The sequence below is a fragment of the Caretta caretta genome, chromosome 5 (genome assembly GCF_965140235.1).
Source record: "Caretta caretta isolate rCarCar2 chromosome 5, rCarCar1.hap1, whole genome shotgun sequence".
Classification (NCBI taxonomy): domain Eukaryota; kingdom Metazoa; phylum Chordata; order Testudines; family Cheloniidae; genus Caretta; species Caretta caretta.
Window position 1 is genome coordinate 45,510,061 of NC_134210.1, and position 17,116 is coordinate 45,527,176.

A 17,116-nucleotide genomic window follows, 5' to 3' on the forward strand; every position below is an offset into this window, starting at 1 on the left:
GCAATGCATTTGGTTTGAAGCATGTCAGAGGCTCCCCTTAGGATAACAAGCCTCGTACATATCAATTTCTTTGTTAAATTGACAAATTCCTATAAGCTTCCAGCGTCCAGCAGGCATAACTGGACACTGCAAGATGGAAGTTCCTAGGGTTATGTCTGGGACCAGAGATATTGGCTAGTGTCATTCGGTTTCAAGTAGCTGGGAGCAGCTTACATGCCAGAGGCTGTGCGTGAACAGCCCAGGAATGGGGGTTCTCACAGCAGAGCAGGGTAAGGCTGGCTCCCAGAGTCAAGGATTGGAGTGATCTAGCAGATCACCAGTCCAGATAACACCAGAGGGGAACGTCACACACACCCTCTGCTACTTCTCACCATCTCACGTCTGCACATTCCTTCTGCCACCAACACTTCTCACCCCTCTGCTTTCCAGTCAAGATGTTTCCTCCTCTTCCTCCACGCTGCCTGGACAACAGCAAGGGGAACAACGAGAGCATAGGAGAGAGAGTGTCTCCCCTGCAAATGCTTCTCCATTCTGCTGGGAGCAGCCCCTGCAACCTTCTTCAGGAGCATACTCAGTGCAGGCAGGCTCCTTACAGCATGTGGCTGTCACACTAAGTCTTCACTCAGCAGGTGTAAATCAAGATTTTTCAAAGGCTCATAACTTAGGCAAAAGCACATTTCTAACACCAGGTCAACTCCCTGCCCAATTTCAAGTCCATACACCAAACCATAGAGGTGCTAACAGCTTCTAAATGAGACAATTGGAAGATTTTATTTTAACATGGGGGGAAAAGAACAAAACAGCCCACAACTGATCTGGGAGCTCCTGGACATCGCCAGAGAAGCTGTAGCACTAGGGAGAGGGTGGGGAGAATGAGAGAAGGAAAGGGTTACTTACTGTGCCTGTGGTTCTTCAAGATGTGATACAGACATGTATTTCAGGTAGGTGTGTGTGTGCTCAAGAGCTGGAGACTTTTGTCTAGCAGTACCCATACAAAGGCAGTGCTCACACCTCATGCCTAGAGCCCCTCTCCTGGTTTTTTGAGGTGGTGCTACACTGACCTCCCTCAGTTCCCTCACAACAAACGTCCAGGGAAAGCCTCTGATGCAGAGGGGACGGAGGGTGGGTCATGGAATACGTCTGCATTATATATTGAAGAACCACAGTTACAGTAAGTAACCTGTCATAAACATAAAGCTAAGGCATAAAATCCCTCCTTTACCTGTAAAGGGTTAATCAGTTCCATTAACCTAGTTGGCAAGTGACCAGAAGGACCAATGGGGAAAGAAGATACTTTGTTTTTGTAAACAAGAGACTTAGGTTTTTGTTTGTCTCCGGAGAGAAAGAGAGAGACCAAGCAAGTAATCCAGCTCCTACTGAATGATACATCTAAAAGTATAGAAATAGTAAGTAATAGCAAGGAAATGCGTTACAGTATCTTTTGTTTTAGCTTGTGAATTTTCCCTATGCTAAGAGGAAGGTTTATTCCTGTTTTTTTGTAATTTTAAAGTTTTGCCTAGAGGTGAATCGTCTGTGTTTTAAATCCTATTACCCTGTAAAATTATCTTCCATCCTGATTTTACAGAGGTGTTTATTTTACTTTTTTTCCCCTTTATAATAAAAGTTCTGCTTTTAAGAATCTGATTGGGGTTTTCAGTGTCCCAAAAACCCAAGAGTCTGGTCTGTGCTCACCTTGTTTACTCTCAAGCCTCCCCAGGGGCTTGGGGGGATATTTTTGGGAAACAGGAACTCCAAGTGGTCCTTTTCCGAAATCTTTGTCTAACTCAGTTGGTGGTGGCTTGTGCCTTGGGGAAGTTTTTAACCTAAGCTGGTAGAGATAAGCTTAGGGGGTCTTTCATACGGGTCCCCACATTTGTACCCTAGAGTTCGGAGTGGGGAGGGAACCCTGACATAACCATTGTTTCTTCTTCTAGCAGATGTAGACATGTATTCCAAGCTGGTTACTAGCAAGCAGTACCCCCATTCAGAGGCAGGACTGGGAGTCTACCTGAGCAAAGACTGCAGGACTGCTCTTCCCACATTAGCATCCATTCCAAAAGAAGCGGTGATCGAAAATGGTCCATAAATGTATGCACAGGCGACCATGTGGCCAACCTACAAACATCCAATATGGAAATATCATTGAGGAATGCCACTGACATTGCCTGTGCTCTCATCAGATATGTTCCTAACTGCTGAGAGGCGCCTGGAAGTGGTCAGTCGGCAGGAACGCCCTCAATTTTGTGGAATCTAACAGGGTCCCAATGAACTCTATTTGCTGAGTGGGGGCCAAGGTCAACATCACGGTGTTTAGAACAAGTCCCAAACGGTCAAGTGATCATAGTGTGGTTTCAACATGGGTGAGAACCTCCTCCCTAGAGCTGCCCTTCAGAAACCAGTTGTCGGGGTAGGGAAGATATGGATCCCCTTCCTCTTGAGGTAGGTCATGACCACTGCCATACATCTGGTGAAGCAGGAAGCAGGAGAGAGGCCGGATGGGAGAATCGTGTACTCAAAGTGGCAGACTCCTACCACAAAGCGAAGATACTTCCTGTGACTTGGCAGAATGGCCACATGAAGGTCCAGAGCAGTGAATCCAGTCATAGGTGCCGACTCTATTGGTGCTCCACTCCTGGAGCACCCAGGGAAAAAAATTAGTGGATGCTGAGCACTCACCGGCAGCCTCCCACCCGCTGGCAGCCCCACTGATCAATTCCTCTTGCTCCCTCTCAGCGCTGCCCACCCACTGTGAATCAGCTGTTCCGCTGCTTGCCGGAGGCACTGGGAGGGAGGAGGAGAGTGGAGATGGGGCACACTCAGGGGAGAGGGCGGAACTGGGCAGGAAGAGACAGGATGGAGATGAAGCATGGGGGGCTTGGGGCGGAGCAGGAGTTGAGCACCCCTGGTGCCTGGAGACCAGCCATGAACCAGTCAGTCACTCTTAGACAAAGTAGGGAGGATAACAGAAAGAGTGACCATGCTGAACTCACATATTAGATGAATTTGTTGAGTCCACAGAGTTCGAGGGTGGGTCTCATCCCACCCTTGGATTTCGACGACATCAGGAAAAAACAGGAGTAGAACCTGTGACTGTGGTGTTCTTGTGGAACCTCCTCCATTGCTCCCAATGCTAGAAGAACAGTATCTTCTGAGAGGGGTCCTGAAGGAGGACTGGGAGAAGGGTGGGGAGGAGGCATTGAGAGGAACTGGATGGCATAGCCAAATCTGACAGTACCTAGAACCCAGCCATCAGACGTCATCATTGAGACCCAGGCATCATAAAAATGAGCCAGCCTGTCTCCAAAGGAACAGGGGGACAACAAAGGAGGGGAAAAAACTGGAACAGTGCTCTAGATCAGTGAATCAAAATGGGTGCTTAGCAGGCACCGAAAGAAGGTGGGCAGTGCAACCGGGCCCAGAGCTCGAGTGCTTCCTCTTGAGAGACCTGTATCTCTTCCTGGGGTAGTCTCATTATCTCAGTGGGGAGAAGGAGGAAGGACTGCACAAAGAAGTGATGTAGCCTATAGGGCTGCTGTTGCTGTGCCCTGTAATGGCTTCTACTCACACAGAGTGTATACACCCCCAGAGATCTGATGGTAGCCCTTGAATCCTTAAAGGAACACAAGGTTCCATCAGTCTTTTCCAAAAACAAGGTCCTGCCATCGAACAGCAAGTACTCAATAGCTAGCTGGATATCCAGTGCAATCCCCAAGTTTTGGAGCCAGAAAGCCCTCCTTATAATTGCCACGGCCATAGTCCTGGCCAAAGTGTCCATCAAATCCACAGTGGATTGCAAAGATGTTTTTGTCACCAAGCAGCCCGCAGGAACAAACACCCAAAATTCATCTCAAGAAGCCTTGGACAACTGCTCCTCAAATTTGGCAATAGCTGACCACTTGAGGAAGGCAGTATTTGGCCAGCAGGGCTTGTTAGTTCGTGATCCTCATCTGCAGTGATGATTAGGTGGATATCTTCCTGCCAAGAAGATGATCTAGGTGTTTCAAGTCTCTATCCTTGAGGGAGGACTTCACTCTGCCCTGCTGACCCCTGTCGTTCACTGCCATGACCACCAGGGAGTTTGGGGCCCGATGGAAATAAAACCCTTTGAATCCCTGTACTGGCACAAAATAGTGCTTCTCCAAGCACTTGGCCACCAGAGGTATCGAGGCCAGTGTAACCCAAAGAGCCCTCATAGGCTCAAGGAGCACCTCATTAACGGAGGGCCACTCTCCCAGGGTCAGAGGTTTGGAGAATATCCACAAGTGTATGGGTATTCTCCCAAAAAAACTCCTCCTGAACACCTAGGGACGAGGCCACTAAACATAACAGGTCCTGGTATGCCCTGAGGTCCTCTGGGATGAAAGGGGAGTACGAACCGGGCAACACCACATCATTCAGGGATGAGGACAAGGACTACAGGGAGATCCTGCTCCACATGAGGAAACACTGGTGGCTCCACAGGAAGGGGGAACTGCAGGCATCTGGACTTGAAGCTGGTCTGCAGCCACCAATGCCGCACTAGCAGAGGATCTCATTCTTGAATTTGATGACAAGCAAGACCTCCAGGAGTGAGGGGATTCCCACTGGGCCCAAAGGGCAATTAGTACGTGTAAGGTATTGGTAGCCAGTAGGTGCTGGGCCAGGGGCCTTCATCCTGACCTCATGGCACAAGCCAACCTTGGTAGCTGTATTGGTCCACTGGTGACCTCCAGATTCTCTCAGGTGAAGTGGAGCGAGAGGATAAGGAGCCCAACTCTGAAGCATAGGAGTCCTGGGATCTAGGAAACATCAGAGGGGCGACTTCAGAAGGAGCCAACAGACGATCCTACTTATCCATAGCCCAGAACGAGGTCAGAATCGGTGCCACCGGCATAGTCAGAAACAATGGTACTAAAAAGGTCAGTGCCGCTAGCAAGGTCAGTCCCAGTGCAAACAATGGTACCGGAGTGCCTGTGTGCCTCAAGGTTGAGGGCAGCGACAGACTCCACGGCAATGACTCTGTGGCAATGATTGTGTTAGTGCCGAAGGAGGGCCCAGTACCAAAGAACACTGTACTGTCCCTAGTACTCTGCTCATATCAACCCTTGTAGGGGTACTTTGTGGTGTGGTGACAAGATTTCAGCAGCACACTCCAACAGGGGAGCCACTGCGGGTGCCAGCCTTGCAAAGTCTTAGACCAGCGGTGAGGATGGGACCAAAAGGCAGAGTAGGTCCACCACCGCTTGATACGCTGACACCACTGACACCGTCGGTACCGGCATTGTTCCCATCGGTACCGGACTCAACAGATGCCCAGTGACCAGAACCAGAGGTCGACAATACAGGGTGTCTGCCATCCCCAACCTATGCTGAGGGAGGCGCGCGCACCACCCCACGCATCAGAGCTGGCACCATGCCAGGCTGCGCTCTTCTTAGAGAAAGCGGGAGTTGCTTCACGACCTGCAGGACTCCTAATTGGTCTTATATGATCTCTTCTTTGGTGCTGAGGAGAGAAAACAACTCCTGCACCTCTTCTGAGAGGTCCCTGACCCAGAATAGGAGGCAGCAGCGCCTTCCAAGCTGGAGGGTGATATGCAATCCAAGGAGAGCTTCGGTACTGGGTGAGGCCTCATGGCCTGGGTCAAGCAGGTAATACTTAAAGCAAAAGTCTTGCACAACCTGAGTCCTCTTCTTGAATCATCTGCAGATCAAACAGCGCTCCTTAAGGTGGGCTTCGCTGAGACAGAGCAAGCACCACATGTGGGGGGTCACAGTTAGGAATCGCCACTCCACACAAAGGGCAATTCTTGAACTCTGTGAGGGCATCACCGGGGAACACTACCACTATACTACATCCTATAATTTTTAAAATAACGCTACTAACTAGCTACCTATTAACTATATACAGTAAAAAACTATGCTAAGATAAACCACACAGAACTCCAACTCCAGCCAATAGGTGATGAGAAGGAACTGAGGGGGATCAGGGCGGCACTGCCTCATATAGCCAGATGAGGGGCTACAGGCATGAGCACCATCCCTCTATGGGTACTGTTAAGCAAAAGTCTCCAGCTCCAGCACACAGGGCATGCACATACCTACTTGGCATACACATCTGCATCTACTTGAAGAAGAATTCAGCTAGTTCCCCTGCCCCAAAACCCAGCACATCACCCCAGTGCCCCAAGGCCAGCTTCATTCAGGGAACCAGGCTAGGCTCCCTGCCCCCATAAACACTCTTCCCCTGTTCTTGCAAACTCTCCACCTAGCCCTAACAGCTCATTCCCTCACTCCCTCTCATGGTAACATATGCAGCTGGAGCTTCTCCCAACATCCAAGAGCATGTGTAGTCAAGTTTCCCACAACCAACTACAGAATCCAGCAGCCCATTGCCCCCACTGGAGCAGAAACTCCACTCAACTCACCAGGCATTGGGGGAAGGATCAAGAGACAGATCAGATCTTCCTGCCAACCATTCCTTAGCCCTAGCCTAGAACATAGTGCCTGACAGCCCATTCCCCCACTATGGGATGACAGACTTCTCTTACTACTAACTAACAGTTTGTCCTGTAGCTTGAGTGGTAGAAGTCAACGCTGAAGGTTCAGGGTTCAAATCCTGAAGTTGATGCATGATAAGGGGTTGTTACAGTTGTAAAAACAAGTTCTATTGTGTACTTTTTCCTGCCTTCAGGAAATCTAGGAAACTTCATTAAAAAACCCTTCGTTAAGAGAATGTTATTTAGGCTAGAAAGCTAAACACTTAAACATTAGGAAGTTCAAGATTTACGGTTGCCTGCACAGACTTAATTTGCTATCTGATATCATCTTTAATTACATAAATATATTATTTAAATAGTACACACAAATATACTGTAAAGGTACTGACAAAGAAACCTAGGTATTATAATGTTACTCCACCCTCACAGGCCTATAAAATAATGTAGTGTTTATTACAAACCTTTAATGGACCTGTTTTTTCCTCCCCCTCACATTTAAACATTAAGACCTCAAAATCCTTAATACATAGGGAAACTAAATAAACACACAGGAAGTTGAAGCTGTTAACATCAGTTCAACCCTTATTTACCTTCCATGGTCCTACTTCAGAGTTCTGCATTTTTCCTGGAAAAGACAAATCACTAGAACTGCTGCTCAGGATGACTATAATTTCATTGACTGTTGCGTGAAAAACCCAGAATCCTAAACTCAGGCATTAGCAGATAAAATTTTCACTTCATCTTTAAAATGTATTTCAACTTAATTCTATACATAAGTTGTTAGTCATTCGGAATCTTGAAAACGGGGAGGGAAGGGTTTAAAGATGACAGAGTGCTTTATGATGCTCTACGGGCCTTTTGTAGATGAAAATGACTGGGTTAATATTTAAATAGCATCAGTTTACATTGCCCATACAGGTTTTATTTCGACGTATACATATACACACAATTTTGAACACATACTTGAGACAGATAAGAGAGAACATTTCAACATTTTATTCCAATAAGGCTGGCAATTAAAAAACCCAAATAATTGGGATTCCATTTTGAGAGCTTACTTTTGCATAGGTCATCAAGAAAGCATAAGAACCAGGTACTTATAGCATTAGACAACTGGAAAGATGAGCAAAAGCAGCCAATAGGCTGAAGAGCAAGTATTCAACTACCTGTGGCCAAATGGAATAAGGAGATAAAACTATATCCACTTAAGAGTTTCACCTGCTTATACCCGGTCCAAATTTTGTCCGGAATGTTTTATACACAAGCAACTTACTACAGTAAAGGTCAGCCAGTTTCTTATAGAGCGTGTAAGAATAAGATTGTTTGTTCTTCCGTCTCTTGAATGTAAGACCGCTGCTTGGTAATCTACACTTGTGAATCTGTTCTAAATCACCAATTATTAAAGAAAGATTTCAAACAATATGCCCTAATAAAGGGAAGACAATTAAACTGATGAAAATGGTCTTTGGTGCAAAGTGAGTTTGAACTGAATAAGCAATTGCTGCACAGTATCTGTCAACACCACCTTCCGGGAGGACAAATTTTGATTTCCAATATTCCATGCAGAGTTCATGTGAGTTAACAAAAATCAGAATTAAGCATGATGTACACAAGATTTGCACAAGGTCATACAATAGTGTGATTGTATATTACCGTAGTACAGTTCATCAATAAAGCTGTCACAAAGAGCAGGTACATATGACCTTTTATTAAAAGTAATTAATTTGGAGCAAGACTTGACAAACATTTCATAGTCTACCCCATACCATAGTGCCCCACAGCAGCAGTAGGGGAGCAGCCTCTGCAGATACTGCCATAGCAAAAGCCCCTGACTAGCATCATGTAAGTTTCTCACTGCTGCTGTGGAAGAAATAGCAGCAACAGAAGCATAAAAGCAACTTACTCCATTCAGTCAAGAAATTCAGATAAACTCTGGATTGCAAAATTCCTGTAATACCATAACAAAAACTTTTGTCCCTTTTCTGGCTTCCCCTTATCTTTCCCTAACGCTTAAGTCACTTTTCCTTGTCCTCAATACCCTGCACAATTTTATTTCAAACACAAACTCTGCCCAACACCTTTCATCCCTCCCTTGCCCCTTCACTCTATCCTGGTCACACAATGTGCCCCTCTCTGTATGTTCCTTCTCACTTAATGTGCCTTTTTCTATATACAGCAGAACCCCGTTTATCTGACCCTCCATTAACCAGCTCTGTGTGTTAACCAGACTATCAGCACACTGAGGGCGATCTCTCCTGTGGCCGCTAGATGGCACTGCAGCATTGCACTTTCCCATTCTCTGGTTTATCTGGATTTCTGATTATCCCATCTGGCCCCATCCCAATTAGATCAGATAAACAGAGTTTTGCTGTATCTTCCTATATTCCTCATTGCCTCAGTCCTTTATATCACCACCTTCTCTTCATTCAAATCCCAGCTCAGCAGATCCCTTCATCCCAAAAAGCTTATGAACTCTAAATTTACATTTGTAAAGCATTTTAGGATCCTTCGGGTAAAGAAAAGAATATAAAAAGTAGGGCAGTCAATTAATCACAGTTAACTCACACGATTAACTCAAAAAAATTAATTGCAACTAAAAAAAATTGTAATTAATTGCGGTTTTAATTGCATTACTAAACAATAGACTACCAATTCAAATTTATTAAATATTTTGGATGTTTTTCTACATTTTCATATATATTGTATTCTGTGTTGTAATTGAAATCAAAGTGTACATTATAAATAAAAGAAATAGTACCGTAGTGCAAACTCTGTCGTGAAAGGGCAACTTACAAATGTAGATTTTATTTTTTTGTTATATAACTGCACTCAAAAACAAAACAATGTAAAACTTTAGAGTCTACAAGTCCACTCAGTCCTATTTCGTGTTCAGCCAATTGCTAAGACAAATAAGTTTGTTTTCATTTACAGGAGATATGCTGCCCTCTTCTTATTTACGTCACCAGAAAATGAGAGCAGGCATCTGCATGGCACTTTTGTAACTGGTGTCGCAAGACATTTACATGCCAGATGCGCTAAAGATTCGTATGTCCCTTCAGGTTTCAACCACCATTCCAGGGGATATGCGTCCATGCTGATGATGGGCTCTGCTCGATAACAATCCAAAGCAGTGCGGACTGACACATGTTCATTTTCATTATCCGAGTCAGATGCCACAAACAGAAGGTTGATTTTCTTTTTGGTGGTTTGGGTTCTGTAGTTTCTGCATCGGAGTGTTGCTCATTTAAAACTTCTGAAAGCATGCTCCACACCTCGTCCCTCTCAAATTTTGGAAGGCACTTCAGATTCTTAAATCTTGGGTCGAATGCTGTAGCTACCTTTAGAAATCTCACACTGGTACCTTCTTTGTGTTTTGTCAAATCTGCAGTGAAAGTGTTTTTAAAATGAACATGTGCTGGGTCATCATCCAAAACTGCTATAACATGAAATATATGGCAGAATGCAGGTAAAACAGAACAGGGGACATACAATTCTCCCCCAAGGAGTTCAGTCACAAATTTAGTTAACGCATTTTTTTTTTTTAAACAAGCGTCCTCAGCATGGAAGCATGTCCTCTGGAATGTGGCCATGGCATGAAGGGACAGCATAGAAATATTCAGCTTATCTGTCATGTAAATACCTTGCAATGCCGGCTACAGAAGTGCCATGCAAATGTCTGTTCTCACTTTCTGGTGGGATGAGCAGTTGCAGGAAAAATCGTGCTCAGTCTCTGCAGAATTTGCTCAGTCACTCTGTGGAGATGGTACATGCACCAGCAATTCCAGATAGGTGCTGTGAAGAGACGGAGCATGACCAGTGCAGACGGAATCACTAAAGAATTGAGCTGCACAACTCTAAAGTTTCTACTGAGCATGTGTGAAATAATATTTTTCCCAAGGCTTAAAATGTCACCAGAGTTTCACACCAACAGAAAAATTTACATCCCTGACACTAGGGCAACCTCCCAGCCAAATTTCAACCCCTTGCTCCAAAGCATTGGGGCACTAGATTTTCCCAATGCAAAATCTGAAAGATTAAAGGCAAAACATTTTTTTCCTAGTCTCATTCCCTGAAAGAGCTCAACTGTTTTATCTGAAACTTTTTTTAAAATAAATTTAGCTCAAGGCAGAACTCCCAACACAGAAGGATTCAGCCTGAACAGTTTAAATTTAAAAAGCTATAAGCAACTGAAAACAGGGTCTTTTAATGGACAGTGTGGGGCAACCATAATTGCCAGTGTCACTAGCTGTACCACCTGTAGTTACACCTGATATCCTGATAAAAATATGATTTTTAAATTGTTTTAAACTTTAACATTTATTTAAAACTATTCTGTAGGCATGCTTGACTGCAGAAGCTGGGTTTCATGCAAGCTTACTTTATTAGTTTTCCTCTTTCATCCATTTTCTTTAGACAAACTGCTGTAGTACTCGTACTGTGTGCCCACAGCTCCTATTGGCATTCAGATGTTGAGTGTTCTACTGAGCCTGAGAAGGAGCTCCAAGAAGCTATAGCAACCCAGTGGAGTTTTATTCCACTTCTAAGCCTTCTAGAACTCCATATGCTGTGAGAGTTAGTATAAATAACTTTGTTGCCAACAAGTTTAATTTATAAACCAAGTCTTCTACTCTAGCTACCAAGATGAACACAATCTGTCATCACAGATACAAGTACTGCTTTCTTTCCACCAATGAAAGTAAAACAAGAGATGGCATCTTTCCCTCTCACAAGTCCAGCTGACCAACTTGCATACTCAAAGTTTTCCAAATTAGGAAAAGATCTTAACATACATACATTCACCTCATTAGACTCAACTATGTACCACCCAAGTTCTCCAATCCAGTAGTCACTGGGAGGGGAGGGGGGTCGTCACTCTCCAAAATAATCTCACTAAATAATTAAACAGTAACAGATTTTAGAAAGCACATTTAGCTTTTTTACACATTAGTCAATACTTCCAGTAAGCCATAACACAGTAAACGTCACATACTAAATAAGAACTTAAACGTGGAATTAAAATGGTCACAAGCACATAAAATTAAACAAAATGATGACTAGCTGCATGCATTAGGTACAGGCTTAAGACAACAACAGCTTACTCTTCAATGTACTCACAATTCTGATTGAGCATAAAGGAAGAAACTGGTACTGTTTAGTTGAAAAGCTTGCAGTGCAGGTTGCAAGGGAAAAAATGATCTGTCTAGGTACTTTTTATGACTCTACTCACTGTAGTGTTTTAGCACTCCCCCAAATGAGAAAAAAAAATCTTTCCCTACCCATCCTCTCTTTACTGCTTGTAGGAATACCTTGAAAGGTAATAAGTATGTGTGGATGTGGGAGAAGTTGTGGGGGGAGGGAAAGAAGTGGAGACCTAGAAATGTACTGCTCTAAAGATATTTTAATACAGACAGAAGGTTCTCAAGCAACAACAGATTTTAAAACATGAAATTCCACATTCAGGTGTAACAGGCTTGGTGTCAACCTACACTGCTATTTTATATACAAATAGAAATCATAGCTTATCTCTTGATAAACGTTTGTACCTTGATCTGCTGTCTTCTGAGCATTGCAAGTTCCCTCATATCTCGGAATGGCTGTAGTAGATATTGGTACAGTTCTGTGGTAGCTTCAGCAAGACTACTGTAGGCTTCATCTTCCATTTGATACAGTTCAAGCAGCTCTACCATGCTTTCTGTATTCTTGTGTTTTTCCAACAGCTATATAAAAAGAGAAAAGAAATATTACTTCAAAATTTCCTGCTAACAAATTTGATCCCCCCGACTCCTCCCAAAAAAATCCACTTAGACATGAAAAGTTCCATGGCACAGCTTACCATACTAAGGAAGGAACTAAGCCAGTCAAGTCTGAACAGCCCTTTGATTACTGAACATCCAGAGTTGAGGTTATCACTGCTTTCCAAGAGTTTCCTGAAACACAATGGCACTGGAGACATAGCCATAAGTGGAGCTAGGAGGATGAAGTCTGATTTACTTTTCACCAGTTATGCCATTTACTTATTGCATTTCACTCCATTTAGACAAAAAAAAAAAAAAGAGAGAGGTCAGGTTTTGATTTTTCTAGTTGTTATTTTTTAATACCACAAAGATGAGAGATGCATCACAGAAAACACAAGACAAGTGCATTATCACAAAGGACTTACAATCTAAGTCCTGGCCTTTCGAGCTGCTCCACATATGGGGACCTCAGGGGCCCAAAGAGCCCTGATGAAGTCACTGCAGTTCCACACAGGTGAAAGGGTTTGCCTGTGTGGCGCAGCTTGCAGGACAGTGGCCTACATTTCTAGTCCATTTTACTTTCTGGTTCATGTGCTTTAGCACGTTTTATTATCTAGGTTACAAATGAAGCAAACAATGTCTTAAGAGTTTAAGGCCAGAAGGGACCACTAGCTCATCTAGTCCAAACACCTGTGTATCACAGGCCACCCGCACCACCCAGCATACACATGCTAAACCCAACTGAAATGAGACCAAAGTATTGCTGCCCATTGGAGATGAGACTACTATATGCAAAGAACAGGGGGAACCAAGATACACAAACACCCAACTCCCCCTCAGTGACAGGGAAATGATTGAGAGATACCCAGAAGATCCTGGCAAGTGACCTACACTTCCATGCTGCAGAGGAAGGTGAAATAAAATCCAAGGTGTCCCCAAACAGTTTTCATTAGAATTAAAAAAAGTTGTGGATGTATTGTAAACTTTGTACAAGTCCTAAATTTGAGGCCTAAATCAACCTAAAACTGTTTCCTCAAGAAAGTGACCACTTGTACAATCTTCTCTTAAAATACTGTCTGTACATAATCCTAGTCAGTCAGATAAAACAGAAACTTTCACAAATTTGTTACGTTAAATTTTTATCTCATATGCCTGCTTTGAGACCATTTCGTGTACATGCCTTGGCAGGTCAGGCCATACAACTTAACTCATTTGCCCATATCTAGAAAGCCACTTACTGATTAGCTAAAGCTAATGATTAAAATAAATAAATAAATAAATAAACAAAAACAAACCAACCAACCAACCACACCAATTCCCCTACCCTTTACCTGGGATGTCTCCAAGTATCTACACAAAAAGCAGATTATCCTATTAGCCTTATTATCAGCCACAGAAAAAAAATCAAAGCTCATTTTTGTGTTACTGCTTCAAAAGCTTATACTCTGCTTATATCACACATTACATTTTTTCTGACCCATACATACAAAATTATTTTAACTTCCCCTTAAACTAAGTCATATCTTCTAGTTTTTTTTTTTATAGTTTTAAAATGAAACCCCCAAACTACAAGCATGCCAAGTATACCTTAAACCAAGTTGTGGTGTCAGGAACTGTTACCGTGTCTCTGATCCAGTAAGTGACGTCTTAACTCCAACAGCATGGACATTCCTGACAGTGTAGTCGCTAAAGAAAAGCCACCCCCTCCCTCAACTCCTTTCCGTCTCATTCTTTACTCATTTCCTCAGTTCTGCCAATGCCATTCTTTCACCTCTAACTTGCCCCAAATTTTCTATTGCCTGCCACTTTTTTAAAAAGTCCTCCCATAGTCTTGGCACAGCAATCTTCCCTCTGTCAGAGAACTAAAGAAAGCAGCCTTATTTCTTGTTGTACTTATGCTGGGCACTACTTTAAATGTCTCCACCTTTTAAGATTCTAGAATGTCAATCCCACAGGAAGGAAATAAGAGTAACTTTAATTCTTTCATTGTTTCTGGAAGAATCATAAGCAGTCTTACATCAAGAACTCAACAGCATGAATGTAACTTTTACTAATTATTCTATACTGTAGTTTATTATTATTTCAAGGCATATCTAAGTGCTCTGTGATATTCTGGGAAGCACACAGTAATCCTGCAGAAGGAAGTTTTGGTGGATAAATGCTAAGTGAAGGGCTGAGACTCAAATTTATAGAACTTTAAATTTGTCTTTTCTTTTTGAATGCTGAAAGTATAGGTACGTATATAATAGCTGTATATGAAATCAAAGTTAGAGTGCTTATATTACTATATAAACCCATAAATGGAAAAAAACGATAGCATAAAATAAAGTATCTCGAAAATCCATGATGAAGGATTACTTACCTTACAGTAATGGTCATTCTTAGAGATGTGATGTCCATGTGGATTCCACTCTTAGTGCGCATGCACTCCACAAGCATGAGATCAGATTCTCTTTGGCTTGCAGTGTTTGTTGGGGCTGCACCTGCACCCTAGATCCCCTTAAACCCAGCCACTCAAGGTCATAAAGGATGCTTCAGGCCAAACAATCCTTAGTTCCTTCACCAATATAGAATCGCACAGAAACAGAACTCGTAGAAGCAGAGAAGGGGAGAGGTCATGGAATCGGTGTGGATAGCACATCTTGAAGAACTACAGTTACTGTAAAGTAAGTAACTGTTCTTTCTTCAAGTGATTGTCCCTATGGATTCCACTCGATGACTAAGAACCAGTTGTCTCTGCTTGGAGATGGATACTAGGGGTTCTAATTAAACAATGACTGCAGGACAGCCTTATGAAAACAGGCATCCAATCTGGAAGCCACTACCAAAGACTAATACCCTATAAGGTGTGAACATAGCTCCACATAGCTGCCCTATGGATTTCAGAAACAGGGACGCTCTTCAAACAGGCAGTAGAGGCTGCCTGATCTCTAGTGGAATGAGCTCTAGTGTGGATAGATGGATCTGACTTGACTAACTCGTACCATGTTTTTATATAGTTGCAGACCCCATTTAGACTACCTCAGTGAGAATACTGACTGATCCATAACCCTCTCTACAAAGGCTAGAAACGGTCTAGATGTCCCCCAAACAGGGAGCAACATATGGAACATTGCTTGGGGATATGTCCCTCTCCTAAGCAGAGAAGGCACCAGGAGTGCCAGTTATTAGCCAGCAAAGCTTCACATGAGGGATAGGTCTTAAATCCTAGAGAGATTTAGCTTCTGTCATGTTAGTAGCACCCCTGCAGGAAGCTATGGAAGAGAGGTGGGGAGCACAGGGGATGTCATGTCTAGCCTAACCAAAAAAAACTTATCTAAACCAAAATAAACCCCAACACACCACAATGTCAAAACCTTTATTGTCTATAAGACCTAACAACTAACACTAGCTATTTTCAAAGAGAAAAGTAGACACTGCAGGGGTTCTATAAAGGTGGTAAGAAGGAACTAAGGCAGAGGTGGGCAAACTACAGCCTGCGGGCCACATCCGGCCTGCGGGATCGTCACACCTGGTCCCTGAGCTTCTGGCCCAGGAGGCTAGCCCCCAGCCCCTGCCGTGCTGTCCCCGCCCCCCCACAGCCTCACCTCGCTGAGCCGTTGGCGCTATGCTCTGGGCAGTGAGGCTGCAGAGCCCGGTCTGACCCGGTGCTCTGTGTTGCACAGCTGCCTGTCCTGGTGCAGCCGTGCTGTCAGCCACCGGTGCTCCAGGCAACACAGTAAGGGGGCAGGGAGCGGGTTGAAAATAGGGCAGGGGAGTTCAGGGGATGGTCAGGGGCGTGGACAGGGGTCGGGGTGGTCAACAGGGGGGTTGAATGGGGGCAGGGGTCGTCCAGGGGACAGGTGGGTGGATGGGGCAGGGGTCCGGTCTTAAAGGGGGGGCAGTCAGGGGTGAGGAGTCCAGGGGCGGTCAGGGAGAAGGGGTGGTAGGATGGGGCAGTGGTTCCAGGGGGGGCAGTCAGGAAGAAGAAGGGGGTTCAGATGGGGTGGCAGGGGGTCCAGGGACAGTCAGGGGACCGAGAGCGGGGGGTGGTGGATGGGGCAGGAGTCCCGGGGGGCCGTTAGGGGGCAAGAAACGGGGGGGGAGGGTGGGGCGGGGAGAACCAGGGTCATGCCTGGCTCTTTAGGTAGGCACAGCCTCCCCTAACCGGCCCTCCATACAATTTCAGAAACCTGATGCAGCCCTCAGGCCGAAAAGTTTGCCTGCCTCTGAACTAAGGGAAGGTTGCCTGCTCCCCCCTCTGTAGTCTAGGGTAGAGGGACATGAGGCATCTAGGACGCAGGCTGATCAATGGACACTGCTGACCAAAAAGAATAGTCTCGTGTATGAGGTGCATGCACACCAAGAATTGAATATGTGTAGACAACCACTCAAAGAAGAACTAAACCTTACCTTCATTCCCATTTACAAGGCTTGTCTACACTGGGAAGTTTTATCAATTAAACTAATGTCAACAAGGGAAAAATCGACAAAAGCAAAGTTACCGAAGTGTGTCTATATTTGCTCCCTCTGTTGACAGATCGTGTCCACATTCAGGGCACCTTTGTCGACAGCAAGAGCAATGGACTGTGGGTACGTATCCCACAGTACCTGGCAACACCATCCGTCGCTAGATGTTGTGGGAATGCGGAAACAGAATGCAGCACATTCTGGGATATGCAAAATGTACCATCATGCACCTCTTTGTGTCCCACCCCTCCAAAGGTCGCTGGCTTTCTTTCGTGCCGTTTTTCCAATTGTCATTCTTTTGTAGTGCGTGCCAGCATCTGCAGTGAGAGGGTGGATCCCGCACTTCTCTCCTATGCGCTGTTAGCTGTCGTGAGGACATGGTGCATGGCAGCACAGTTACTCACAGAGTTACTCGCAAAGTTAGCAGAGCCTGAATCGCAGTCACCCGAGTGTGAT

The 17,116-nt window shown here is 44.5% G+C and overlaps 1 protein-coding gene across 3 annotated transcripts in view; it reads right to left on the reverse strand.

The window, feature by feature from the left end:
- The window catches only part of JMY (junction mediating and regulatory protein, p53 cofactor), a 132,557-nt gene that overhangs the window by 86,053 nt on the left and 29,388 nt on the right, over window positions 1-17,116 (reverse strand). For 2 of the 3 annotated variants that reach the window (XM_048849375.2, XM_048849377.2), the window contains exon 2: window positions 12,020-12,193. The exons of the other annotated variant lie outside the window; for it this stretch is intronic. In XM_048849375.2, the coding sequence (XP_048705332.1) occupies window positions 12,020-12,193 (174 nt within the window). The remainder of the gene's footprint in view (window positions 1-12,019; window positions 12,194-17,116) is intronic. 3 annotated transcript variants of the gene reach the window in all.